The 27,754-nt window shown below is 40.2% G+C and overlaps 1 protein-coding gene across 2 annotated transcripts in view; it reads left to right on the top strand.

The window, feature by feature from the left end:
- Window positions 1–21,146, top strand: part of PLEKHG1 (pleckstrin homology and RhoGEF domain containing G1) — a 215,221-nt gene extending 194,075 nt beyond the window's left edge. Inside the window, exons 12-19 of one of the 2 annotated variants that reach the window (XM_014523737.2) lie at window positions 1,716–1,749; window positions 2,815–2,910; window positions 6,561–6,599; window positions 7,815–7,837; window positions 9,162–9,380; window positions 9,758–9,874; window positions 11,907–13,563; window positions 14,931–21,146. In XM_014523737.2, coding sequence (XP_014379223.1) covers window positions 1,716–1,749; window positions 2,815–2,910; window positions 6,561–6,599; window positions 7,815–7,837; window positions 9,162–9,380; window positions 9,758–9,874; window positions 11,907–13,563; window positions 14,931–16,036 — 3,291 coding nt within the window. In that variant the 3' untranslated portion in view covers window positions 16,037–21,146. Of the gene's footprint in view, window positions 1–1,715; window positions 1,750–2,814; window positions 2,911–6,560; window positions 6,600–7,814; window positions 7,847–9,161; window positions 9,381–9,757; window positions 9,875–11,906; window positions 13,564–14,930 lie in introns of both variants that reach the window. The other variant, XM_025213424.1, reaches the window with a different exon arrangement.
- The last annotated feature ends 6,608 nt before the right edge of the window (window positions 21,147–27,754 follow it).

Genomic DNA, 27,754 nt, shown 5'->3' with positions numbered 1-27,754 from the left:
TGCTGACAAAATAGAGAATTTGAACAGAAAGGGGGAATAACTTCATTAATGTATGAAATTTATCTTAAAATTGACCATTAAGAATAAATTCTACTCACCGTTGTTTAACAAGTTGTAAAAAGATGCTGGTGAGTGAACTCCAATTTCATACCGAGATGCTACTTAGATCTTTAGTTCTCATTAATGGATTAATTAATTGCAATATTTTACATCCACATATTATATGTTGCTTGTACGACAAAGAGAAACTCTTGATCACCCTGTGAGAAATCATTTAAACCTATGCCAAAAGAGAAAAGTCAAATTAAGTAAATATGTTGTGCAGCAGTGTACGTAGAGTGGGAAGATGGGGGCACCTGCCTCTGGAGTGGATGGAAACGGGGGTGAAAAAAGACGGCTTTTGCCACAGCTGCTCAATTGCAGTCGTGGTGGCAGCAGCAACCAGAAATCACTGTTGCCCCTGTGTGTGGCAGCCACCCTGGACACCCAGCCGCGTTCCTATGCTACTGATGTTGTGTTGTCTGCACATGCTTTAACAGGAGTAGTAACTACCATATTGTGTAAATGTCCTGCTTCCATCCACCCCACGTTTCATATTTAGCAGTAGGACATGTCTGACACCTAGTGGAAAATAGGTTAACTACACCTTTACAGATGCAAACATTATAAGCTATTTTGGTTTTTTTGGACTTCTAAGCTATGTTGTTGCTGCTGCTGCTGATGTTTAGTCCTATCCAGAAAGGCTAAGAGTAGGTTACAATAAATGACAAATAACCTATAGGTAAGAAATAACAGTAAACCCCAAACAACACTGCAAATTTGTGAACTCTGCCCCCTCACCCCGTTTCCCTGCCTTAAAAGCAGACTCTCGGTCTGATCCGAACCATGCTTCCCAACCTCCATTCATATCTAGGTATAAGAAACCTCTCCCCTCGCACTTACCTTCACCACTCCCACTCCTCTTCCTCATGCTGCCTTCCTTTTTGGGGATCTGCTTTGCTTTTTTCATGGCACACTACTATTTTTTTCACCTGTAAAATGAGCGGATTTCCAAATTATCTCTTTGATCTTGTTATTGTAATTTCAGAGTAGCCAGAAAGTGTTTGCATTCAGTTGTACATATATTTAAAATGTTCTGTGCATAGCAAAGGTAGTCATAGGAGGCAGGGCTGTGAGATTATGAGGTTTGGTTCCATGATGTTGAGGTGAGTTTTGTGTCAGTCTTGGCAGAATTAGGCAAAACCTAATTTCCACCCATTTCCTAAGAGTCTGTCTGTCAAAATCTAGCATTTTCTCATCATGTTCCTCTACTGGGGACTGTTGTAGCACTGGTGCAGAGGGCTATGCCAACTCTAAACCTGGAAGTTCCCTGAAACCAACACTGACATAGATACAATTCCCAGTTAATTAAATGTGGACAAGTCACTGCTCCCTTTGCCGTGTTGGAATGGCAGGTGGCCGGGCAAAATAGAGCAGGAGCTGTACAGTGCACAGTTGTTACTTCTTTGAAAATGAACGATATTAAATATGATAGAATAAAATGCCAGTTCAGGTATGTAAGTCATGTTGTGTGGAATAGTCTATGCTACGTGTAAAGTACAGTGCTTCTTAGATAGAAACAATTTAGATTTTTTGAACTGCTGTTCAGTGCCAAATTACATTGTTTAGTATGCTTGTATATTTTAACCTGTTAATGCACAATTTGTCTTTTTCAGGCCAAGCAGGCAATTTTAGAGATGGATGCCATACGTAAGTTTTTCTCTTTTGCCATAAAATTTGTTCAGTCTTTCCACTTTGCTTGTCTACTCTGTGGGCTTTATCCAGAATGAAAGAGAACAATGTTTATATTAGTATGAAATAGCTGAAAAAATAAATATAAGGCTTGGTCCTGTGGAGGTCAGTAGGAGGTGAGACCACTCAGCAGCTAACATGAAATGGTTCCTAGTAAGATGAATGGAGGGGACAGGCTTGTCCCCTTCCTACTCTCGAAGAAAGGTAGGATACAGGAGGTCAGTGACCTCTGCAATATTATCTCCTTCTGCCTAGAAACTATTGAAAAACTTCAGGGAATAAACACATATAGCTTGATGCTCCATTGACACTTCCATTAATGTTTTCATTCTGCTAACCCATATTGACAAGAATCCTAGACTACCTGACTACTAAGGACTCTCTGGTGGCATGGCTGCCTGGAAGCTAGTCCCAGAGTCACCATAGGCATGGCCCATTCCCTCTTACAGTCTAGAATGGGGGTGGGCAAAATGCGGCTCATGGGCCGAATGTGGCCTGCCAGGCCATTCTATCCAGTCTGCGGGGCCCCTAAAAAATTTAGAAAATTAATATTTATCTGCCCCTGGATGCCTGTCATGCGGCCCTCGATGGCTTGCCAAAACTCAGTAAGTGGCCCTCTGCCTGAAATAATTGCCCGCCCCTGGTCTAGAAGGATCTTGAGTTGGGTCTGAGTTCTGCAGGCTGTTCTATAGGAGGCAACCACACCCAAAGAATTAACCACAAGAAAACTTCATAAGGGGAATCTGACAGGATCTCCCTTTTCCCTGAATCCTCTTTCCCAACTATTTTTGAATGGTGTGTGCATGCGTGTGCTAGGCCAGGATTGGGGAAAAAGTCATGCTTGGATGATCTTCTGGTGTGGCCCCTGAGCTCTCTGTGGGTGGGTCTTCATCTTCTTGTCCTATAAGGGAATCACATGGCACATCTCCTAGTTCTATAAGTCAATCCTACAAGTGAATCACATAACACTGAATCACAGTGTTTTTATTAATACTTGATTTTATTGACGTAATTATTTTACAGATCATCCAGGATTCCATTACAGTCCAGAGGGAGAAATTAAAGCAACCTATCCTTTTAAGGAAGGCATCACTCCACGGAGAGTGAGAAGGAAGTCAGGTGATTAAAAAGCTCTGCTGACAAAAGACAATGAAAGAAAAATGTGTAAACATGGTTTCAAGTGATGCATGGGGTTAGAAGAAAGGCAGGGAGTAAGTTACCGAAAGAGGTTTCATGTGAAAAGAAAACTACCTCCACTAATTTGCTGCTTTAATGATAGAAGCAGCTTACTTGCCAGAATTTTGTTCATTTGTCTTTATTGCTAGTCTAAGATTCTCCACATGGAAGTGAAATAGTGTGATCAGTAGACCTGGCCAGAAAATGTGATAAAATCCTAGAAAAGTAGGGCTGGAAGGGAAATCGGGAAGTCATCTAGTCTACCCCCATTACTCAAGCCAAGATCATCCCTGTCCAGAACATCTCATTCGAGTGTTTCTCTGACCAGTTTCCCTAAAACCTTGCAGCGATGGAGTTTCCACAACCTCTCTAGATAGTTTGTTCTAGTGCTTAACCAACATGATGTCTCCCTCTCTACTGGGACTGATGCTGATGCTGTTCCTGGGGTAAAAGAGGAAGAAGGGACAAGGGGGAACTCCTAGGCAGATGCCAAGGGGAAGATGAGGAATATCTGGACTGTTTTTCAGAGGCAGTGAGGGATCTGGGAAGCTTGCCAAGTTGTTTATTGGGGAAGAAGAAAATCCTGGGTGATATAGCTTCCCTCCTGGGCATGCTGTACCAGAGCCTGGGACTCAGGGTTGCCTGGGAGTTCAGGAGATGGGGTTCTAGTCAGACTCCCCAAGCTCAAGGTGGGAATACTAGCAGAAAACCTGGCAGGTTTCAGAACCTGTTTGGTAGGCAGGGTCCTATTGGAAACCTGCCAGTGCTCTGCTGAAATGTTTCTTAAAATCAGCATGTTCTCATGGAGTGGGTCAGTGTCCTCAAATTAGCATCTTCCAGTGCAAAAACATTCCATTGGATAATTTCGACTGGCATTATCAATTTGCCGTTTCAATAGTGGAATTGGAAAATGTATGTGCTTACACAAGCACTAGGAACTCTTTTTCCCCATACAAGCTATCTATCAGCCTACTTTAATGTGCTTTTAGGGGACAGGGAGGAACAAGTTCTGTGGCTTTATGCAGCACAAGATCAGGCATCAGCAGTCTTGGGTTATTTTGCCTGTACCAGAGTGACCTTGTACATTTTACATAGGCTGAACCTGCACCACAGTCTTAATGTGTACAGTTTTAATGTGCACTCCTATATGTATTTTTTCTTGAACCCCCTACTGCATCCACAGAGCCAGTCCTCAGACATGTGCTTGTTGGTGATTTGAGTCTGCTTGTTTGCATGGCTGGAGGTGCGGGTCAAAACCTGAGCTACCCTTGAGCTCACACTATAATCCCAAGACGTACCTGTGAGGGTTTATGCTCTGGGCAGCTACAGGCTCTGGCTGGTGCGCAGAACCAAGGGGGTGAAGCTGAGCTCTAGGGCCCTGGAAGTTTCAGGCTCTGGCTGCATGGAGAGGTGGAAGAAACCAGTGGGCAGAGCAGAGACAGGTCTAGGATCCCAGCAGCTACAGGAGAAATCTTAATTTGATGGCAGAGGGCACCCTCCTGCCTTCATCCCCTGGCACATTCCCCTTTCTATACAGCTGGAGCTGGTTGTTGCCAGAATAGCAGCATAGCTGCATCCTTTCTAGTGCCCCTCTGCCTCTGATCTGGCACCCCCTCTCCTGTTAATCACTCCCAAGGCTCATGCCCCCTGTCCCACTGCTGGTTCCAGTACCCCTGGGACCTGCCTACTTTGCTGTAAAGATGGAAGCAAAATCATTTTGGCTCTTATAGTCTTCCAGTCCCCCCGCAGGACAGGCAAAATTAGTTCAGAGTTAACTAGAAAAAATTTTTAGTGTATGTGTCATCACCAGGGATCCTGGTTTTCTGTTTCCCACGGAAAAACAGAGAAAACCATGGATTTCCCATTTTTATCAGAGAAAACACAGATTTTCCCTTTTAGAAGAGAAACCAAAGGATTTCCACTTTTTGCAAAGAGCTGTGCAGGTTGGCTGAGTTCCAGCCTACAAGAGCTGTTTGGCCAGGAGCAGGCAGGCTACAAACCCTCCCCCAGCTGAACTGCCCAGCCAGCTGCAAACCCTGGGTTGCAAATGCTGTGCTCCCCAGGCTCTCCAGAGTGCAGCATGTGTGACTGGCACAGCGGGGCCACACACAAAAGCTGCCTGCTGCTGCAAGCTCTATGCTGCCCTGGCCACACTTCCTCTGTGTGCACAGGGGCAGCGCACACCCACCCTGCCCCCACCCTCCACACAGATCTGGGGGGCATGGATCCCCCCCCCCATCCCCCAGCAGGGCTTGCTGCCACTGGGAGCTGGCCTCACCCAAGCCTGCAGCAGGCAGCAGCAGAGGGGGAGCCGGCTCGTGCTCCTGCTGTAGCAGCCACTGCCTTCTGTTGGGGGCAGGGGGCTGCAGACCTGGGTCCCTGGCCCCATAGCTCTGGCAGCTGGGGGCCCCCTGCAGCAGGGCTGGGGGGCAGAGGCTGTGGCTGGGGGGCAAGAGTAACAAGCAGGGCTGGAGTGGGGAGTGAGGGACACCAGCAGGGCTGTGTTGGGCATTTAATTTTAACCACAGATTTTTATCAGAGAATTTGCAATTTTTTATCAGAGAAAAAATTTTTATCAGTGATTTTTTTTATCACAGAAAGCCAGGATCACACCTTCAGAAGTATGGGCAAGTAAGAAATAATGAGGATATTTTTGTGCAGAGAGGGATTGGATTTAGGTAGAGAAACAATACAGACCTCTTTTAACAATTTGTGTTTTATTACATTAGCCTAAAATCCAAATGGTGCATGTTAAAACAGTTTGTGTTTTGATGGATAAAGGATAATTTGTATACTGGCTTGCCTGTGTTATTTTTGTACAGCTATGACATGCTTCTTATTTAAAAAAACAACTATTAAAATTGATACCTTGGAAATCTGATTCAATCCAGATTTAATTGAATTTGCTATCTTAAACCAGATTACGTCTACTTACTTACTACAACATTCTGGAAACTAGAAATTCAACACATAGTGATTGGAATAGTAAGATTTTCTTTAGCGCTAATAACCTTTCCTGAATTTTCTTGCAATAGATAAAACGTTTATATCATTTGGATGCCTTTACATTCCACATTTTCATTATGCAGTTGTAGTTTACACTAAATGCTTTAAATTTACATTAGTTAATAAATGCTGTAAGTAGAGCTTAAGAGTGCTTGATGGTAATGGTTTTAATATAAACCAACTTTTGGCACTGATCAACAATAAAGTCCTTGGGTTTTCAAGTGTCTTTCAAGTATTATCTGTAAATACAAAATGATTATATAACATTGATACTATTGTGCATCTAAAAGAGACGAAGTAAAATATAGACTGAATGTTCATGTTTGTAACATTCATCTGTTTCTATTTTCAGTCAACATAAAGCTACAAATGCCATCAAAATAAATATTTATAATCAGAGCTGCTGTGGGCTTGGCCCTTAAGAAAATCAAAATATTTTTTTTAGAGGGTGGTTTTTCTAAAGGCAGCTAAATCTCACTATTCTGAACAAGATGCCTAAATTCAGGAGTATACATTTTGGCTTCTGTTTTTAAAACATTGGTCAAGATGCCAGTGATTATTATTACATACTTGTTTCTCTTTTTCAGAACCTTCATCCAGAGTCCATAAAGTTATGAAGTCAAGTGGTAAGTTATATTGCAACTGAAGCCGCTTTTATTAACTCTTTTGGGTGTGTTGGTTATAGCCATGTTGGTCTAAGGATGTAGGCAGATAAGGTTCTTTGGGTAAATGTGATATCTTTTATTAGACCAACTAAATAGTTGGAAAAATTGTTCTTTACAAGCTTTCGGGCACAAACACCCTTCTTCAGACCTAAGGAGAGTCTTCTGGTGTTTGTGTACTCTCCTGGGTGAATAGAAGCTTAAGCCAATATGCCAAATGCAGGCCTGTGAAAATGCAAATGTGTGGCAGGGAAGATCAGAGGGGATGGGAGTTAATAGGTGCGAGATGGGTAGTTGGGGAGGAGGAAGAGGGCAATTTTAACCAGTGATAAAATGTAGCTGGTAAAATCTTCTTTGCCATCTATTTGCATTTTCACAGATCTTCATTTTGCATATGGGCTTAAGCTTCTATTTCACACAAGAGAGCACACAAACACCAGGAGGCTGAAGAAGGAAGTTTGTGCCTGAAAGAAGCTTGTAAAGAATAATTTTTCTAAGTAGTTAGTTGGTCTAATAAAAGATATCACATTTACCCAAGAACGTGTCCTACTATTAATTGTAGCATTAAATCAATATTAACCCATCAAGCAAATTAGGTGAGGCAGCCTGACTTAAAATTCAAGTCTGGGCTAAAATTCTGTTCATGATTGTTCCCACTGTACATGCAGTTCGTGATACAGGTAGGACTGGATCATCAGGTGATATTAAGTGATATAGCTCTAGTGAAGTTAGTAGAGTTGTAATGATTTTATGTCAGCTGAATAGTTTGCCCAAAGTGTGTAGCCTCAAGCACCACCTTTAAAAATCTGCAGCACAGAGAAAACAGATTAAATTAATTTTTTACTTCTGAATTTCCATGTGTAGGCTATGATCCTGCAAGCTCTTTTCAAGTACTACTTTAGTAGTCTTATCTGGACTATTCCCATACATAAAGTTACTCCATTTCATAAGTATTTAAAAGAGCAAGATAGAATCTTTCATAAAATTAATGTCTTACTGTCATTACCACCTATTTAAATCTTTCTGGGAAAATAAGGTTTCAGCAAGAAAAAACTGAGTTGTAAATCTTAGAAAATGTGGTTTGTGATTGAAATATTAATGTAATACATACAATGGTACAGACAGATACTGCCATGATTACTTAATAATAATGAAGTACATATTTTTATTTCTTTTCAGAAATAAATTCAGATATGCAGAAGGTAAGACATGTATGTATTTCATATTTCAGTAGATCCCATAACCTATTGCTTTGTTTGAATCCAAAATATTTAAGTATGCAAACCTTCAGAATTGTATGCCATTTTTAAAAGAAGGACAAAACATGTTATAGTGTACCCAGTACCATTACAAAGTACAACAAACTTTATTTCAGTAATAGCTGATAAAAAAAATTGGTTGATGCACTTTTTCCTAGTTAGCTTTTATGATATTACAAAAGTACTTTTAAATATATGTTTAGATCATAAAATATGTTATGCAAAATTTCTATTCCTAATATGCAATTTAAAATCTCATCATTACTATTAGAGTCTTTTATTACTATTATTTTTATTGGTCTAGCAGATTCAGTAAAGCTATGGAACAGTAAGATAGACTCTCTTCTAGCTTGTATCTTTTCTTTTTTAATAAAGTTCCTCTTGTACCTGAGAGAAGAGTTCTTGGATGTGTCCCCATGAGTGGGAATGTGTGTTTCCCTGGGGACAAAGAGCAGTGGCACATGCTACTTGTCTTCAGGGAACCCCCCATGCACACATGCTCTGGAGCATGGCAAATTGCCCTAGTAGGGTAGTGGGATGCTGGGACCAGCACCTGGGCTGGCTCCAGCAGCCTTACCTGAGGTCCTAGAGGCCTCCAGGGGCTGCAGTCACAGCAGTCCTACAGCAGGGAGCCTGATCCGCAGCCATAGTATGGCTTCTTCTGGCCAGGCTCTGGTTTTGGGCAGTGTGCACTGCTGCCAAGTACGCCACCCCATTTTTTTTTTTAGGTGCAGGGTCTTTTGACACCAGGATCTCCCAAAGGTAACCCAACCCCCCCCTCCCCCCCCCCCCCGGTGCAGCAAACTAGCAGTGTGGGGAACACCTGCATGTGCAGCGCATGTGGTGTGCAATGCTGCAGATGGGTCTGCGGTGCTGCATACCCCATGTGTGTTCTTGTCTGGATGCATTCCTTGAGCACTAGATTCTAGGCCAAGTTTGCATAGCTGGTACTTTGGAAATAGTTTTATTCCCAAGTAGTGCACATTTTATCTGGCATTAAAACATTTAAACCATTGAGTCTCTCCCCCAATTCCTTTTTCTCCCCATGGTCATTTTTCAGTATATCATCTGAGATAATCTTTGAAAGATTTATCAATCCATTTACATTTCTGCTTTACTTAAGTACAGCCAACTACGTGCAGACCAAAGCTGTGATGCATTTGGGAACGTTGCATTTGTGTTTTTTTAATCTTAAAGCATAAATTAGTGATGATTGTGACATATTAAAGTATACATAAAATATTAATGCTTTTTTTTTTTTTTAAAGCGGATCAGTATTGAAGGAGCCCTGCTTTCTCAGGCTGCCAAACCGGGATCAAATGAAACTCTGCTCAGTTCTAGAAAAAAAGTGTCATTAGACCACAGTGGGCTAGCAAATCAGTTTCAAGAGCCCATTGAACAAGCTTACAGCAGTGATCAAGATGAGAGTCTCCAAATATGTGCTACAGATCAGATAGATGCTGATGACGAGGAAGAGTCTGAACAGGTAACCTCTTTGGTTTGTTTGACTTTATAGTAGGTGATTTGAATTTACCCACAAAAATTGTAAAATGTAAGTAGTAGCCATTTAAGTTGGTGTGTGCAGGTGTAGTTTGTTGAGCTATGGGATGGCTCCCCACTATACAATAGTAACATCCAAAAATACAAGTGTTTTGTTTATACATCAATGGTTCTCTGTTGCAGCCTTAGAAAAGAAGGATCTGAATTTAAACCCTCTTTTGAACTCTCTCAAGTATTTTCCCATTCTTTTTGTATTGTGAAAACTGGACCTGGGACACAGCTTTCCAGAACCTAGTAATTTTCACCAACATTGCTGTTCAAAGGACTATAGAATATAGTATACCTGTTCTTTTTTATTCACAGGGCATGCAACAAAATTCACAGCAAAAATCAAAGGGAGGTAGAAAAAGACTCAATAGCCAAGCTGCTGAAAATGTTGAAAAACGAAGAAGTGTCAATCTCAACAAATGTGCAGTCCAGGTATTTAAAACTAAAATTCTCTGTCTCCCTTTTTATCTCCCCCTCTCTCCTCTTTTTCTTACATATCCTTTCATATCACAGACCTATTTGTGTGTATCTTCTAGATGCACAGATGCAGATATAAATAAAATCACATAATAATAACTATGCTCAAGAATTTTTTCATTGATATTTAAATAAACTTAAAAAAAAAAGCTAGAAAAAATCCTTGAAAATAATCAAAAGGTGTTTAATTATAACTTTAAAATCATGTGAGAAACTAGTGCAATCTAAGAAGCAATTGTGTTTGCATATTATTTAGGATACTAACTTTATTACAATATTCGTATACTGTACAGTAAGACTAAATAAAGGTTCATTTGTTTTGAAACCATATATTCTGGAATTGTTGGAGACGTGGGTGGGTATTCAACTATCATTTGAAACCATCCATGTCTCTTCAACTATTCCAGCACATATGAACCTTTATTTAGCCTTAGTTTGTGCAATCATTGTAATAAAGTTAGCATCCAAAATCATTTGCTACACATTACACAGCTGCTTCGTAGTTTGCACTAGTCTCTCACATGATCATTTTAAAATAATCAAGATAATCATATCATTTTACTTTAAATTAAGTAACTATTTGCCAAACATTTAATGCACAAACTTCTTTCCATGATAACGATTATTACCAGTGATCTGATGCTATTGCATAGCACCATGTTACACTAATGAGAAGAGAAGCACTAAGCAAATAATGTTGCATTTTCTTTCTTGGGATTTAATCTTGCAAAGTATTGAATGTCCTAAATTCCTATCAAAGGCCTGATTCAGCAAAACACTTAAGCACATGTTTAATTTCTCAAGCAGGAGGGTAGTACTGTTAAAATTAATGGGAGTTAAAGGTACCTGCATCTCTGCATGTTCCATAACATGAAGAATCAAGCCTATGCACCCTTAGGTATCCAGCCCCTTAAGTTTCACATTTGTCATGAGAATTAATTAATTGATAGATTGGAAGCAATCCAATGCAAAGCTGTAAATAAAATTATCAAAGCATATAAGAAAAAAATAGCTTTCCTTCTGTAATGGATCAACAGTGATTCTGAAAATGTATCTAATCTATATCTACCTAGCTAACCACATTCAGGAACATACCCTACAAACTAGATGTAGATTTATCTGCATCTTCCCAAGATATAGTGTAGGCTAGGGAACAAGATGAAAATGGAAGAAGGAAATGGTTTCTTTCTGGTAGAGGACAATGTTCTAAAACAAGTAGTAATGATTCAAAACTTCATATTCACTATTTTAAAAATGTAGATATTAGGATTGTTTTAAGTGGTAAGGTAGGAAATGGAATCATTTACTGAGGATGCAGTGGAGATATCCTCTTTTGTTTGGATAAGTACTTCAAGGCAACGAAAATGGAGGTTTGTGCCAGCTTTATGAGAAGGAAGAGCAAAGCTATTTAGCAGTAAGAAAGAGTTGAAGTAATGTAGATGAGCTACTTCTGCCTTCCTTTTTTATAGTACATGTTGTGAGTGGCTATGTTGATTGCAGAGTCCCAGGGAAAGGAGAACACGGTATATTCCCAAAACTGGTGTTGATTCTACTGGGTCAAGACTGTTTTTTTTTGACCTGACATGGCTCTCACTCCATCTCTGGCTAGCAGATTTTTGAAAGTAAGCTAATCCCTGGTAAATTTGTACAGTCCATTCCATGTGTCCAGCTCCTAGTCTTCCAAAAAAAGAACTTGCAGAGTTATTTGCAGTCACCCATCAATTTCTAATATGCCCAGTGGGTAGAGGAATGCTGTATAGGTTCAGCTTCTGAGCAGTAGCAAGGACTAGGAGCCACACAAATCTGGCCTCAGGGTGAGAAGAGTAATGAGTGGTCTGCAGCAATGGAAACTAATGCTATCACATGTCACCACCGAGTTCCACATTGCAGAGCTTGTGGGTCAGTGTTATAGCCCTCAGAATAGCAGAAATTCCTGATCAGTTTTAAAAATAAACTAATAATATTGCACTGTTTCAAATTTCCACAGAACTCCAAGGACCCTTCAGATGAAGAATCAACCCAGTTGAATACAGATCTTCCATTTTCTTGTTCTGCCAGGCAGTCATCTAGGCAGTTCAGCACACCACAGAACAGTTCGCTAATCATGAATATCCTGGGGGGAGGTACAACGGCCAGAAACATCTGGACAGATCATCAAATTCGACAAGCTTTATTCCCCAGCAGACGAGCGCATCATGAAAATGATGAAGATGAAGATGATTATCAGATGTTTGTACCATCAGTATCTACATCCAACTCAAGTTCAACTGTCTGTGAAGAGAGGGGCGCTTCTGGTCGCCCATGCAGCTGGCATTTGGGACTAGTTCATCAGAATGATGCTGCCAGTTCCAATCATCACAAAATTGTTAGACGAGCCAGTAGTGCTGGTGAAAGTAATACTGGCCCAAATGGTGCAAGGTACAGAGCCAGTGAACTTAGCCAGCACAGTTCTCGAAGGGAGGTAAAAAGTGGTTCTAGAACTGGCATGAATGCTTTTCCAGAATATTCAGAAGAGCTGACCATTGATGATATAGAACATGTCTATGATAACATAAGCTATGAAGATTTAAAACTGATGGGTCTCACAAGGAGGGAAGAGTCTGATCGTGGTCCCCAAAGATCTGCTAGAGACTCTCTGTATGAGAGTCAAAACAAAATTAGTTTGGAATTGACTTCCAAAAAGAGGCAGGCAGATCAAAATAGGACCTCTATTTTTGAAACTAGAGATGAGAGCCTACACAGTAGAGAGGCACCTACTTCAAGTTCAGATGAGCTCAGGATTGTTGAGGATAACATCTATGACACCATAGTGCTTCCAGATCCACCACTGTTGACTTTTAAATGTGACCGCCTTAAATGCTCTAAAAGGAGGAGCTTTTTGGGCCTGGAAACAGATTTTGCTTGTTGTGATAGTCTACGGCAGTTTGTTTCTGAAGAGAGTCTTCAATTCAGTGAAGATGAAAGTCCTTACCATCGTGTTCCATTAGATAATGATTATTTGAGCTTAGTAGATAGTTCCTCCAACTCTGATTCACACTCTCACAAGTCTGTAGCAGATAAACTTTCAGAGGAAGTAGATGAAATTTGGAATGATCTGGAGAATTATATCAAGAAAAATGAAGAAAAGACAAGAGACCGCCTCCTTGCAGCCTTTCCTGTTTGCAAAGATGACATACAGGAAAGGCTGCATGTGGGAAGTACACCTGAATTGAGTAAGGATGTGGAATATTCTCTTTCTACCCTCTCCCTGCCTGAAACCCCTGTTTTCCCTAAGACTTTGAAACACAAAGCAAATGTCAAATGTGAAGAAACACCGCCATGTAAAGAGAGTTCATTTATGAGCCTAAGCAGATCTTCCTTCTGCAGTGAGCTGCCTTTCATGGATAGCCCTTATGAATCTGCAAATAGTATTCTATCCAATGCACATACAGAAAGCACTGACAATGAATTAGATGTTGTGGACAAAACAAAAAACAGGGTCTTTTTGATGGCAAGGCAATACAGCCAAAAAATTAAGAAGGCTAACCAGCTTTTGAAGGTAAAAAGTCCAGAGCAGGAACAGCCAGCCAGCCGTCAACCTAAACTGAAGCACAAAGACCTTGCAGCCATTTTGGAGGAGAATAAACAAGGTGGTCCTGCCATTGGTATGTTAAACTGTAGCAACTGGTAAACTATAGCAACTGTTTTAATAACTTTTCAGTGAAATCTGCATATTGGTTTAAACTGCTCTTAACCTGTCACTTCTTGATTAATCACTGGGATGATATTAGTATTATCTTCCTAAAAGAGATTTTTATTTTTATTTTAGTGTAAGTGGGAATAAAAATTATAAGGAATGAAGAAATGGAGATTCCATATTCAGGGAAAAATCCTACCATTACTTGATAGATGGAAGAGGAAAAATGTATAGTGTTGTTAGCTGACTTGCTTTCATGGGCAGGATGGTTTAGGATAGGCTGGAAAGTAGAAAGCATGCTTCTGGGCATCCAGTGATTGTTTTTTTTGACTAGGGGGATTTGCAGGTTTTACTGGACATAATGCCAAGTCACATCTTCTAGCCCACTGGCTCTCTTGATACCTGGAGGACCAACCATTACAGAAGCCAGGTCCAGTTCCTTTATAGAAACGTCCTTGTCTTTCCCCTTGCTTGAGCATCTGTACAGCAGAGAGCATACTTTAGCCATAGACATTTCCTGTCCATGAGACTCTTTTTCCACAGAAAATTTAAAAACAAGTTGAAGCCCTAGAGCTATCAAGGCCACAGTTACTGGATAGTCACTTGTGCATGTTCAGGATAGTTAAGGACTTTTAAAAATATAGGCACAGGTGTTCAAAACTTAAGGCAGCTTTCTGAGTGCCCTTTAGCAGCTTTTCTACTGTACAGACATTATCCACCAATGTTCTTTGCTCCCTGGATAACATTGTCATATAAGGTATAGCCAGTGGTGCCTCATCAGAATTGCAAATAAATATAAAAACAGCAAAACTGGCTATCAGTATAGCAAAAAATGTGTAGGAATCCATCAGAAGGAGATCTCAAAGTTCAGAGTTGGAATAAAGATCCCTAACTGTAGATGGTTAAGAGATTCTTAGAGATTCCCACTAGTTCCCTGTGACCCTACAACCAGCCCTTCTTAAGAACAGGCCCTTCTTTAAAAAACAAACCTGGTTTCCTAGTTATCCTCTTTGGGAGGCCCCAGTGGCCATTTTTTTCTTATGCATTCTGTCTGATGGTCTGGTCAATTGGGATCCAGAAAACACGGAGAAGATGAAAGGTGAGAGCATTTGCTACCCTGTGTGGATGTTGACAAATCAGACTCAGCAGCTCCAAGCTGACAAAGAAGGGCCCAGGCTTCATGGCTGGACTTAAAGGCTAAACATATTGATGCTGTTTTAAACTTTTATCCTGACTGCTGTACAGTGTTCTGGTTTCTGAACTTTAATTTTCATGTTGCTTGTTAAAGTTTACCACCATCATATGAAATACAAGTTAAATACTTCTCTTTTCCAGGTGCCAGAATTGCTGAATATTCCCAGCTTTATGACCAGATTGTTTTTAGAGAGACTTCACCCAGAATCCAAAAGGATACCTGGGCCAGTTCTCAGGAGTCATCAACCTTAAGGTATTCCTCACCAGAATCAACATCTCCTTCTCATTCTCAGTTAGCTAGTGAATGTTTAAGGGAAGAAGACTGGTTTTTACATTCTACATACAGTAATGGAGAACTAGCTGATTTCTCTCCTTGGCCGGAAGTCCAGGAACCAAAGTCAAAGAGTTCCCCTGCAGAGACTGGCACAAAAAACAATCTAAGACAGTTGCCATCAGCTTGTTCAGTGCCTTCCCTTCAGATTTCTACACGTCTGCATGTTCCAGCACAAAGGTGGAGTGCTATTATAAGTCAGCCTAACAAAGAGAATTTACATCAAGATAACATGTATAACTCTCTTGGAAGAAGAGCACACATTACAAAATCACAAGCGTACAGCAGGTCACAGTCCTCTTCCTCAGTTGTGGTCAACAGGTCTGGGGAGGCAATTATCTACCCCAATGAAATGGACAAGAAAAAGTTACATTCAAATAGACATTTTAGATCTGATACCTACCAAGAGTCTCTGTCAACTGCTGCTTCAGGATTCTTGGTATCCAGTGTAAGAAAGCAGCACCCTGAAAGCTGTTCAGACATGATTCTGCAAGACTCTCAGAAAGTCCTGAGAGTAAACAGGAACTCGCCACTAAATGCACAAATAGCGACGCAGAACTATTTTTGTAATTTCAAAGATACTGAAGAAGAAGGGGATGACGATGACTATGTTGAGATAAAATCTGATGATGAGGGGTCTGACTTAGAGACTACGCAGAACCAAACAAAGAAATCAGACCCAAAGTTGAATAATGTAGATGGTGATTCTTCTGACACTCCCTCAAGCAAAAACATGTCTTGTACTTCTGCAAAATCAGCGAACAGCAAACACGCACTTACCCCTTATCTGACTGCATACAGTGATTCAGATAAATTAAATGACTACTTGTGGAGAGTACCATCTCCTAATCAGCAGAATATAGTCCAGTCTTTAAGGGAAAAGTTTCAGTGTCTTAGTTCAAGTAGCTTCGCTTGACACTTTCACTGATGTCTAATTGTACTACTGCCTTAACACATCAGAGTATACATCAGAACAGCCAGTACTGTCATCATATATTTTAATATTTTTAAGACATCAAGCACTATATCTCAGTAATATTGTAAATAGATGTGTAAAATATCTTTTTTACAATACAGAATATTGAGAAAGCCAGTGGTCCTGTGAGCACTCTCTGATACTAAGATCGATTTGTGTCTTTATAATGTAGACTGTTTTTTCCTAATCTCGCTGTCTTAACTTGAATATACTTTACCACCCCCCTTTTCTCTCCTCCATAGCTCACTTTATTTTTAGTCACGATAATGTAATTGATAAAGCCACTATGCCACGTGGAAACCTTTGTATTCAGGCTTTTAAGAACAGGCGCCTAGTGCTGTGTCCAAAAAATACATTTTCTGTTACTGTAATTGCATGTGATTGTTCAGCTGAACATCTAATCATCTGAATGTGCAAATACCAGGTTCTGAACACAGTTGGACAAGCTAACTGTGCAATTGCCTGCACATTTTTGCACATCAGACTGTAAGTCTGTGGGACCAATGCACATAATACCAAATATACAGTACTATTTAGAACAGGACTTTTATGTTTTAAAATAAATCTAGTCCCAGTGTTTTGTGAATAGTGCCTGATTGATAAATGTGTATCTGAAGCCATTGTATTTAATATTCCTACATAATAGCTAAAGAACAGGAACTGGTAGCTTTCCTTATACCATGCTGTGAATATGCCTCCAACCTGTTCCGGATGCTTTTAGCTTTCGAGAGCTCAAGGGTAATTAATTGTCTTAGGCTCATTCAACCCTTGGTCTTGTAGAAATAGCTACTCTGGCTGCTGATTTACCATCAATTTTAAATGTAGCATTCGCAAGCTGGGCACCTTTCTTTTAAGAGTGAAGCCATTAATAACCGATAAATTGAAATGACTGATGAAAACTCTTGCAAGAATAATGGTGTCCTATGGATACGTTTTTAAGTATCTGGCAGCTTTCCTTATACCGTGCTGTGAATATGCCTCCAACCTGTTCTGGATGCTTTTAGCTTTCGAGATCTTGTCAATCAAAGCCAAATGCTTGTGAATGTGTTTGGGCTGTCTGCAATTTGACATAACTTTAATTTTGAACATTCTATAGTACTCAAAATGTAGGAGTCCATTAGCCAAAACAATGTAATACTAAAAAATGAAATTGGTTGTATTGCCGATGCATTATTGCCAAAACAGAGCTGGAGCTGAGATTTGAAAATAAATCCTCTGAAAAAGCATGCTTTTCTTTAGATGGTTCAGTTTTCAATGTCAGAAGTGCTAAAGGAAGCAAAATATCATAGAAAATGCGTTATGTCAAACATGCTTTGCCCATATCAACTTGAAATGAGAACTACTCTCCTTAAAATTCACTGCATACACATTGGCTTTTAAAGGCATGGTTCAACTTTCTTTGGAATGACAATTCTCTTTCATAACAGCTTAAGCTTTTGATTAGCGGCCATTTGTAAGGGTACAAACCAGAACAATAAAACTTTTAAGACCAAAGATTCTATTCTCATACAAGTGCTCTGAATAATAAATAAAAGATGGAAGAAAAATTGAGTGCATGATGCTCAGCAATTTTTCTTCTTAAAGAGAGACAAGTTTTCAATCTTGTCAGTGATGTATCAGTGTCTTCTTCAAGGAAGAGTATAGGGAATTGACCTCTCAGTAGCAGAGTTTATACTTTAAAATAGTCTCTGATACCTAGTCCTGTTTTTGGAGCCAGCTTTTCTATTAGCTTCGAAAAAGGAAATGCTTTATAAACTGTTGGGGAGGGAGGAGGGATAAAAAAAATTCGTTTTTATCATGCTGACTGACTAAGATATCTGAAATGAAATAAGAGATGAGGATGGCACCTTAACATCTTGTAAGTATCTTTCTCAACATAGGATCTGTTTCTGAAAGATTCCTCTCCCATTCCCCCCATGCAAATCTCAGTACTCAGTCTTAGTTCATCTTCCCTGCCAGTTAGTGTTTGGTACAATTTCAAGGACTAATCCTTACTTTCTTCATGCATGTTAGCTTTTGCTCTTTTGTTCTCTCTCTTGCTTCTCTCTGCTTTTTAACTTATTCATTTTTCTTTCTTTCCAATTAATTTTTAAAAAGGCAGTGCATTATTTTAGTGGCTAGAAATACTAATGAACCATTCCTTTTCAGCTGGTGCACCTGAAAACAGTGACCATGGCACTTCTGAAAGCGCTGATCTGTGCTATTTGGGGAAGAAGAGAGCCTGGTCTTGACCGCTAAGAATCAAACTGAATTTTGCCTGGAAAAATTGCCACTAGCACATGAACATCTAAAAAAAATTTAAACGTCAGTCCACATGTTTGCGATCCTGCCATTGGCAAAGCAAGAACTGATTACACTTCTGAGTCAGGTTCGCTTAAAGATCTGTGTGGGGAGAGGTTGAATGTAACCATTAGCTTAGAGTCTCTAGCAGTGGGAATGATGTGCTAAATGTGTGGTAGTATGCAAAGGATCGGCTGTGGCCTACAGGAAATTTGTGTAACCATAAAACAGGGACACCAGCTGTTGAAAGCGGCTTGGCCAGGTTGACTGGTTATGTGCTAATTTAACTCAGCTATGTTGCAGTTTTGGTCAGTACGGAGTTTCTTGTGGGTGAATTTCAAGATCTCCTTTTTAAGAGAATGAATTTCTTCTAAAAGGAAATGACCCTTGCTTGCATAGGGAGGCAAAATTTGGGGAGGGACTGAATCTGGTCCAGTAGGTATAATAGGTCTAATAAAGTAGTAGCTTCCACACACACACCCCTGCCCCCTGAATACATTCCATTTTTTCCAAACGACACATACAATGAATTAATACTCCCATTTACTGCAAGTATGGTTGTTTCAATATGATATGCATTTAGCTCTCCCATTTTCTCTGTTGCATGACTTGGGCTTTTATTACTTGAAACCACTGTATACAAATAGAGCCTAAATGTGTTTGCTGTATAGCCACTGAGATATCTTGTACAACTGTTGTTGTGGTGCTTACATTTTCCAGATTAAGCAGGAAAACAGTAATAGACATCAAATGTATTATACTAAACAAAGTTATTAGTTAAAGTACTGTTTCCATACTACTTTCCTCAAGCACAGTAGCCCACCTGGTAATTTTAGAACTGTTAACTAATACTGTGCATGTTGTTCTGAGCAAAATCTGATGTTGAGACGTATTCAATGACTTCTGTTTTTCTGAGAAGCATATTTAAGGAATTTCTGCTTGTTGCATTGTGTTGAACTACCTACTACACAATTCCTTGTATTGCTTAGGAATAGCTTTGGGGTTTTATTTGATCATTATCCTATAAGCTCATGTGCTAACTATGGATAGATGTGCTAAATAGAACTGCATCTAGTAAAACAATTGCGAAATAACATTGTACATATTTAAGATACCAAAAATGTAGCGGTTCTCATATTTATTTAATATAGGTTGTAAAGTAATGTAAATATGAATAGAAATTTAAAATGTGTGCTTTTTAACTATAGCACACCTAGATTTGTCTGAACTATTCAAGGAATTGTGTCTTAACTTTTAGAAGTCAATGACATCTCATGCAGTAAGTGGAGTAAAATGGAGGAGAGTTATAAAATGCATAACTCTTACCAGGAACCATTTCATACCATTTTAAATAAATTTGGTGTGCTTTAAATTATTTTGGTGTGTGATTCTGGCAGATAGGCAGCTGGAGCTAATACAAAGCTAAGCACTGGATACTCTGTATTGGTAAAAAAGGATTAACAGCTTTCATTTTTTTTTCAATAGATGTAAAAAGTTATAAAAATACTAGGTTATACTAACAAGTAGTTTGAGTTATGTCATTGGTGATCCCTGTTACGTTCTACAAATGAAATAAAAATAAAAGGGCCAGTAAAGCCATAATGAAAGTCAATGCTAACTGAGAAGTGTTGCTTATTAGGCTTAAATGGGGTATACAATTGTTCTTGTTGGCAATTCCCATCCAAAAACATGTGAAGTAATGCTGACCAGTAACCTTTATTTAGTTATAAATGATCATTTAAATAAATTAGAAGAGTTGGGAACAGTGTACATTTCTTTAGGGAAAAGATTTCCACATATTTTCTGAGACTTTCTGATGTCATCACTCCACCAGACTCGGTTAGCTTGGTGCTAGCTTGCTTTGATGCAGGGGAGAGAAAGTACAAAAAATAAGTAATTTCAACGGCAAAGGTTAAAAGTTAATTTTCTAAATGGAACAAAGATGATGGTAAGATTTTAATTTTCAAAAAGGCAGCATATGAATTATCTGAAGCCTCAGGGTACTGAAAAATGTGAACGGAATAAATATATAGCAGCCACAGTTTTGTACTGAACTCTGAGTCCAGGTGGTAAAAATTGTTGTTTTAAAAGCAGTTGTGTTTTTCCATTTCTTGCCATTTCATAGGCAGCTTGTCCCTGTGGTAATGAACCCAACTTTTTAAAAGCAATATTTTGTTTGAAAGAGCTATTTTTAAATCATGTAATACTGGAAAATTCTCATATTTTACTGTATAGTTTAAGATTCTGTGTCATCTGGTAGTAATTGCACTATGCTACCAGAAGGGGTTGAAAAATGAAGTTAATTGTTCTGAGTTTCTTTTAATTGTATATTTCTTTGTTTCTGCATACATGTATAACATCTTGTCCTATGGATAAGACATGCATTTTTTTTAATATTGCACTTTTTTCATGACTTGTTTTGTAAAGAATATGTAAAAAATATATGTACATGTAGGAAGCTTCTTAAGTCAAAGCTTTTTTTGCCCTTTTGTTTTGCTTAAAAACTGAGTTTAAAGCATGCCAAAACTAAGGAAAACATGTAAGTACATGCTGTTTAGACAAAAAAGTAATAAATGCTAAATTTGTGTTCAAAGATCAGACTAATAGTAAACTGGCAGTATTGTAATGCAATGCTTATAGGACAATACTATCTCAGAACATAGCTGCATCCTTTTGAACAGGTACAGCAACTTGCTGCTTTGTTTCTGTATTATTTCCATTCATAAACATTGCCAGGATGAACCAAACTGGATCTTTGTTTGTGATCCTTCAGATATTGGGAGCATGGATGAATTTGAATTTCTAAATAAGTGAGAAAACTCCTTTATAGTTCTAATTCTAATTTGGCTCCAAAATCAAAACTGCTCTATTTTCATTCAACCAGCCCACCATTCACAAGAACAGTTTGTGAGACTACATATGGCCAGTGAATCAAAAAAAAATGGTAGTCCTGTGTAATTCATTTTTTGTTCTCTAGTAGCTATGCCCGACCTGGAAGTTGAATTGAACCGGCTACAGTTTTGGCTGAGGGGAAGGCACATCTACACTGCACATCAGAGGTGTGATTACAGCTTGTGTCAATGTATCCAAGCTAGCTTCAAATGAACTCTGACACCAGCAGCAGTGTAGCTGCTGTGCCATGGACTTTGGTCACTGAGTACTTACAAGGATCCCAGGAAGGCCTCTGAAATCAGTGCTGAAACCTGTGCTGTCATGGCTAGGCCACTACCTGTACTGAAGTGTCTAAGTAAAAGCTAACTTGAATATGTCTATATAAGATGCAGTCATAATTCTGGATTACAATGTAGACATGTGCCAAGAGAGCCAGGGCTTTTAAAATCAGGTAGTAGCATGTCTTACTTTTAAATCCATGGTGTGCCCAAAGGTTCAATCCCCACTACAGATAACCACCTACCACACTGTGTACCCTACCCTTACATAAGTCTGGACTGAGACTATCATTTATATTTAATACAATTCTGAACAGCCTCTCCTTCACCTTTTTTTTCCCCTTTATAAGGTTTATCCATCCCCACAACGAAAAAACTCAGATTAATTGTGTGTGCAGGATTTAGTTGATTTGAACTTTATCTTTTAAAGTGACCTACTGAACAGAAAAATAATGTGTGATGGGATTTATTGACTACCAACATAAATATAAATAGCATTCCAAACTACAGAAGACTCTATAAACAGTAAACCAAATGTGCTGGATTTTTTTTTAAAGAAATACCTGTTTTCACCAGGTCAAGCTATAACACACCATGATGGCTCCCAGTTATAAAAATAAAAGAAAATATATAAACTTTATAGTGAATAAAACATGAAGGAGCAATAAATATAAGAAAATCTAAAAATCATCACCATAAATATGGGGAAAGATAAATTTGGGTGAGAAAAGTTTACTTAACTCTCCTAGTTTTACATCATGAAGTTTTGCAGGCACCTGTTGCATCTGTCCCTGAAATAAATAGATCAAGCACAGGTTTTTACAAAAGGTACAGACAAAGGTCCTCCAAGTGTAGCTGTGCTTTGTCCCTGCTGGCCATCCTCTGGATCCAACCATAGGGGAGGAAAACCTTGGTTCTACCCCAACAATGTTTGTCAAGGGAAGGCATATTAAATGCAACCAGGATTTCAGAGACTGCTTGAATAGACTGCTACTGACAGTCTGTCCAAGTCTGCATGCTTGCGGATTTGCGGATGGTTTGTGCTGTCGGACCCAGCTCTCTACACTGCTTTAGGCACTGAAGCTTTCCAGCCTGAGTTCTATCTGGGTAACATAGGATTTGTAAATTGCCATTTCCTGCATAAAGGAAATGATTACATTCACAAGAAATACCATCCTAGAATGAGACCTCTGTTTAAAAAGGCGTTTACTATTAGCTTAACAACAATGTTTTGTTGCAAATGACAGCGTGCCTTGTTCTCCCTCCCAGTATAAAGTCATTCGTCTCTTAACATCCTTTTCTTTTATTGCATTCCCTGTGAAACTGTTCTATTACCATCTCCTTCAAAATGCCTGCAGCTCTGCTCCAATGGAAGAATGGGTCACCAATCCTAAACCTTACCCGAGATCTCTGGTAGTTGACACTTATAAAATCACAGAAATGTAGGGCTGGAAGGGACCTCAAGACATCACTTAGTGTTTCATTCCCTCCAAAATATTGGTGTCTGACACTAACCAAGCATACAATTACCCCATTGGGATATGGGGAAACAGAACCCCTTTAAACTATATAAAAGGGCTGTCATTTTTGCTGGGCCTCAAGCCAATATCTGCATATGGCTCTCATGTGCACTGTGGCTTTCATTGCAATCATTTTGCACATTCTGAGGCACCTCTAACATAAAAAACCTGTTGTGTCCCATTGGTGATCTGTGCTAGCTCCCATGGGTGTTTTGAAGGACGGGACAGAACATTTTGTGAGGCTTAGAAAAGGATAAAGACTACCAGAATATGGTGAAGCAGTCATGTGATTATGGTCTGTCAACAACTAGCATGCAAGTTCCCCTGGTTTCCAACTGAAGGAAGCAGAGCAGGTAAAATGGCAGCTAGAATGGAAAGTAGACAAGTATATTTAAAATATTTTCAGAACCACGTATTGCACTTAAGAGAGTTGCAATAAACTTCATGTAATATTTTCTTTATATTCTCATCTAAGCAACTGAAATAGTAGTCACACATACTGTTTGGATTATACAGGAGGAGAGCTATTATTGAATAGAAGGTGGTCACAGACATCACTTATTATGTGATTTACGCTAATAACATTTGAGGACTCCTTGTTTAAATGATTATCCAGTATCCTTATAAATAACAAGTGAAATGCTACAATGACATTTTAATGGATATTTGAGAATAAAACAAGTGTGGGATAGTTTATAATTAGGGCACATTATTTTATTAGTGTTGGTATTAGGAATACTCTTACTACTACAGTGACTGATTGTAGTTGGACTACCACAAGTTTTAATGTTGGTAAAACCCCTCAATTTTGGGTGGCCTGCTAGTTATAGATATAAATGAAACATTTTGAATACTAAGATTAGGCATAGCTCAAGAATTCCTTGCCTAATGCATGCTTGTTCCTTGTATCTTAGTAACAAAATCTATAAAAAGTATTGCATCATGTAAGATTAATTTTTTATACCATTTTCCCCATGCCATTATGTACTCTAGTCCATTAACTGTTTATGCTTTCATTATATTTAACTTTCTATAAATGTTTCTATAAATGCATCTTTTTAGATGCATTAAAAAGGACATGTATAGATGTAGAGAAGCAAATCATTGAAAGATGTGATAAAATGAAAAAGACTTAAATTTTAATAAGTACTAGTACACACAAAACTGGTCCTATTCCTCCAAAGTAATAAATATGTAGATGCGGAATGTGGCTGTCTTAAAAGTCTAGCTGATAGAATACATCCTAGTTATAGCGACCTTTTTCTGTAGTGACTAAGTCTTAATTTTTCTTACTTCTTCTAGGAAAGTGTGCTATATAAAACAAATAGATGACTTCTACAAACCTTTCAGTCCCTTATACATTCTTCTTCCCAGATGTTCCCTCTCTGACTCGTATACTTGTAAACAGTTTGTTGCCATGATATTCTTAGTCTTCCTTGACATCTCTTCCCTAGGAGTTTCCAGTGAAAAGCTTGCTTCTAAAATGTTTGTGTGCTCCTGGTGTTGCTACATTTCCAAACCATATTCATTGTCTTTATGTTAGGGGTGTGCAAAGTGGGCCGTATTTGATTCGGCCCAAAGTGGGGGCAGTGATTCGATTCATTGATTCGGATCACTGTCCCCGATTCGATTCAGCTGAATCCAGATCTGAACATTTGATGCTGATACAGAGAATCAGTGATTCAGCCATAGGCACAGCTTTAAATGTTTTTTCCACATACCTTAAGGTACCAGGTGTGGCTCATGAATGCTTCGATGGTGGGGTGGATGGAGCATCCCACAGGAGGGGGGGGCATGTGCTCGGCGGCAAACCTGGAAGTGGACCAGAAGTACTTCCGGGTTCAGCGCCGAACACACTGGGAACCACCCCCCTCCCCCTCTGTTGGACGTTCCATCCGCCCCACCATCTCAGTGTTCATGAGCCGCCTGGTACCTAGAGGTATGTAGAAAAAACACTTAAAGCTGTGTCTATGTCCGAATCATCGAATCTTTCCGAATCTCTATGAATCTATTTGCTGGGTTCCGATTCAATTCAGAGACATTAAAGGGTCTCCTGATTCAATTCAGATTCAGAGATTCAGCCACTGAATTGGGCCAAATCTCTGCCGAATTAAATCAGCGACCAAACCTTTGCACAGCTCTACTTTATGTAGGAACCTACCGGTACTTGCTAGTATCTATCTCCAGATTTACCTTATCCATTCATTTAACTCTTAATATTCTTCATGGACATAATGTATCTAAAACAGTGGTTTTCAATTTGTGGTCCACTGACCTCTGGGCATCCACAGACTATGTCTAAGGGGTCCATGAAAGATGAATATGATTAATAAAAAGTATATGAATACCCACACTTAAAAGTCGAAGGGGCACCTCCACTTGAAATTTCCAAAGGGGTCCACACCTCCATTTGAAAATGTTTAGGGGTCTGCAACATGGGTATTTCTACAGGAGATGCGGTCATACCTGAAACTGCAGGGTAGACAAATCCTGAGTGTCCTTTTGAGTTTGTTAGCAAAAGTTGGGTCCTTATATTAGTTGCCAGTAGACCTAAATGTAGGTTAGATTGTTTAAAGCAGGGATGCTCAACCCCTAGCCCCCAGGCCAAATCTGGCCTGCAGAGCCATGGCATTTGGCCCACAGAGCTCCCTGTGGGTCAGGAAATTTGGCAGTGGGGGAGCAGTAGCAATGAACACCCAATGCCCAAGACCCATGTGGCTCGGTTGAGGCCGGGCCTCCCTCTCCTCTCCCATGCTGCCTTGGGCAATAGCCCCTCACCCCATGTGGCAAGGTTGGGGTTGGGGCTGGGCCCTTCACCCCTGCCCCACCTCCATGTGGGTGGGTTGGGTCCTTGCCCACCCTTTGCACCAAATCAGGCACCTGGTCAGATCCAGCCCACAAATGGACCAGGTATTGCCCATCCAGCTCACAGGGCAAAAAGTTAGGCACCACTAGTTTACAGCTTTGTAAGTCAAATGCGTCTTCCTAAAAGCCAGTAGTTCTCAACCTTTCTAGACTCGAGGCTTCCCTCGAAAAGTGCCAGCTTTTACTTTTAACTTGTCTTTTGACTACAGAAAAACAATAAAGCAATTCTTCTGTGGCAAAGAAATTAGAAAGACCACAACAGGTCAGAAAGTTTTTAGTATCTTGTTTGAAATCTCTGGGATTATCTGTGTTAACACTGTGTAGCACCCTTGTAAGAACCTCCAGTAAGTACCCCAAGATGCCACAGTACCCTAACTGATGTCTGAACCAGGTTGCTGTTCTCAGCAAACCTTTAAAAAACTAGTTGAATGGGGAATTTGCAGAAGAAAAAAATCATCCATAGACTAAATTAAGTATGGTTTAAATTGGGACTATGGGTATGTATCCCATTACCTGCGTTAGCTTTTGTGACTCTGTTGTTCCTATGGGTTCTTTGCTTGTTTGCTTCTCTCAGCATTGACCCCACTTCCTTCCCGCCCTTGTATTCAAACTGCTGTCTTAGACACTGCTCCCGTTACACTGCAGCTGATGAAGTGAACTCTAACCCATGGTAGCTTGTGCTGGATGGATGGATAGAGAAAGAAGGGTAAATTTGCACCATATAAACTAACTAAAGTAGATCTATACATGCCAGCTCTTAGGTTTCACTCATGGGGGGGGGGGGCTCGTTGGTGTTTCCCCGGGGGGGGGGGGGGGGTCCTTCCTTCCTTCCTTCCTTCCTTCCTTAAGGCCCCAACGCCAAAGCAGCCTCACAACACCCTGTGACACTGCAGCTCACTGCACCTGGTTGTGACACAGTCCTGTTAGACTGAAGTTAAGTAGAAAGCAGGGTAAAATTGCACTTGATAGACCAGCTGGTAGATAGCTTGATAGTATTTTTATATAATATATATATAAATAATAATACTATATACTACATTGTATATTATTATATACATTGATATATTTTATATGTATGTATGTAAATAAAAGCTAGTCTATCAGGTGTGTGTATATGCATGTGTAATTAGCTAGTCTATCAGGTGGGGGGGGTGTACATGTATACACATTGGTGTGTGCGTATGTGTGTGTGTACACGTGTGTGAGGCTAGTCTAGCAGGTAGGGGATGTGTGCATATGTACATATACAACGTGGTGTTCTGTTGTGTGTATATGCATATACGTATGTGTGGGGATGCATGTATGCAGCTAGTCTGTCAGGTGGGGGGTGTATACATATACACGTACAACGCGGTGTGATGTGTGTGTACACCTGTGTAGCTAGTCTAGCAGGTAGGGGTGGTGTGTGCATAAATATATGCGTGCACACCGCGCCTACAACGTGGCGCGGTGTGCACGTGTGCGTGTGTGTCTGCATGGGGGGTGTGGTGCAGTACTAGCCGGTCTCCCAGGCGCACCTCGCACAAGAGTCAGCGCTGTGCCGCCCCAGCCCCAGCGACACACAAGGCGGACGAGGGCCGCATCCCACTCGGTCCCGCCGTGGCCAGTGCAGCCGGCGGCCCTAGCCCCGCTGAAGCTCCTCCCCCGGGGGCGGTGCCTGCTGCACGCGGCAGCCCCAGGGGCTACCGCCGGGCCTAGAGTGTAGCTGCGGAGCGGCACGTGGTCCGGCTCCCGAGCTGCTGCTGGTGCTGCAGCATGAGCATGGCGAAGCTGGGCGCGCTCAGGCGCCTGCACCGGAGCGGGGCCGGGGCTGGCTCTAGGGC

This window comes from Alligator sinensis, unplaced genomic scaffold (genome assembly GCF_000455745.1).
Source record: "Alligator sinensis unplaced genomic scaffold, ASM45574v1 scaffold608_2, whole genome shotgun sequence".
In the NCBI taxonomy this organism is placed as follows: Eukaryota; Metazoa; Chordata; order Crocodylia; family Alligatoridae; genus Alligator; species Alligator sinensis.
The sequence above is the reverse complement of the archived record's forward strand: the minus strand, read 5'-3'. Positions and strand labels throughout refer to the sequence as shown.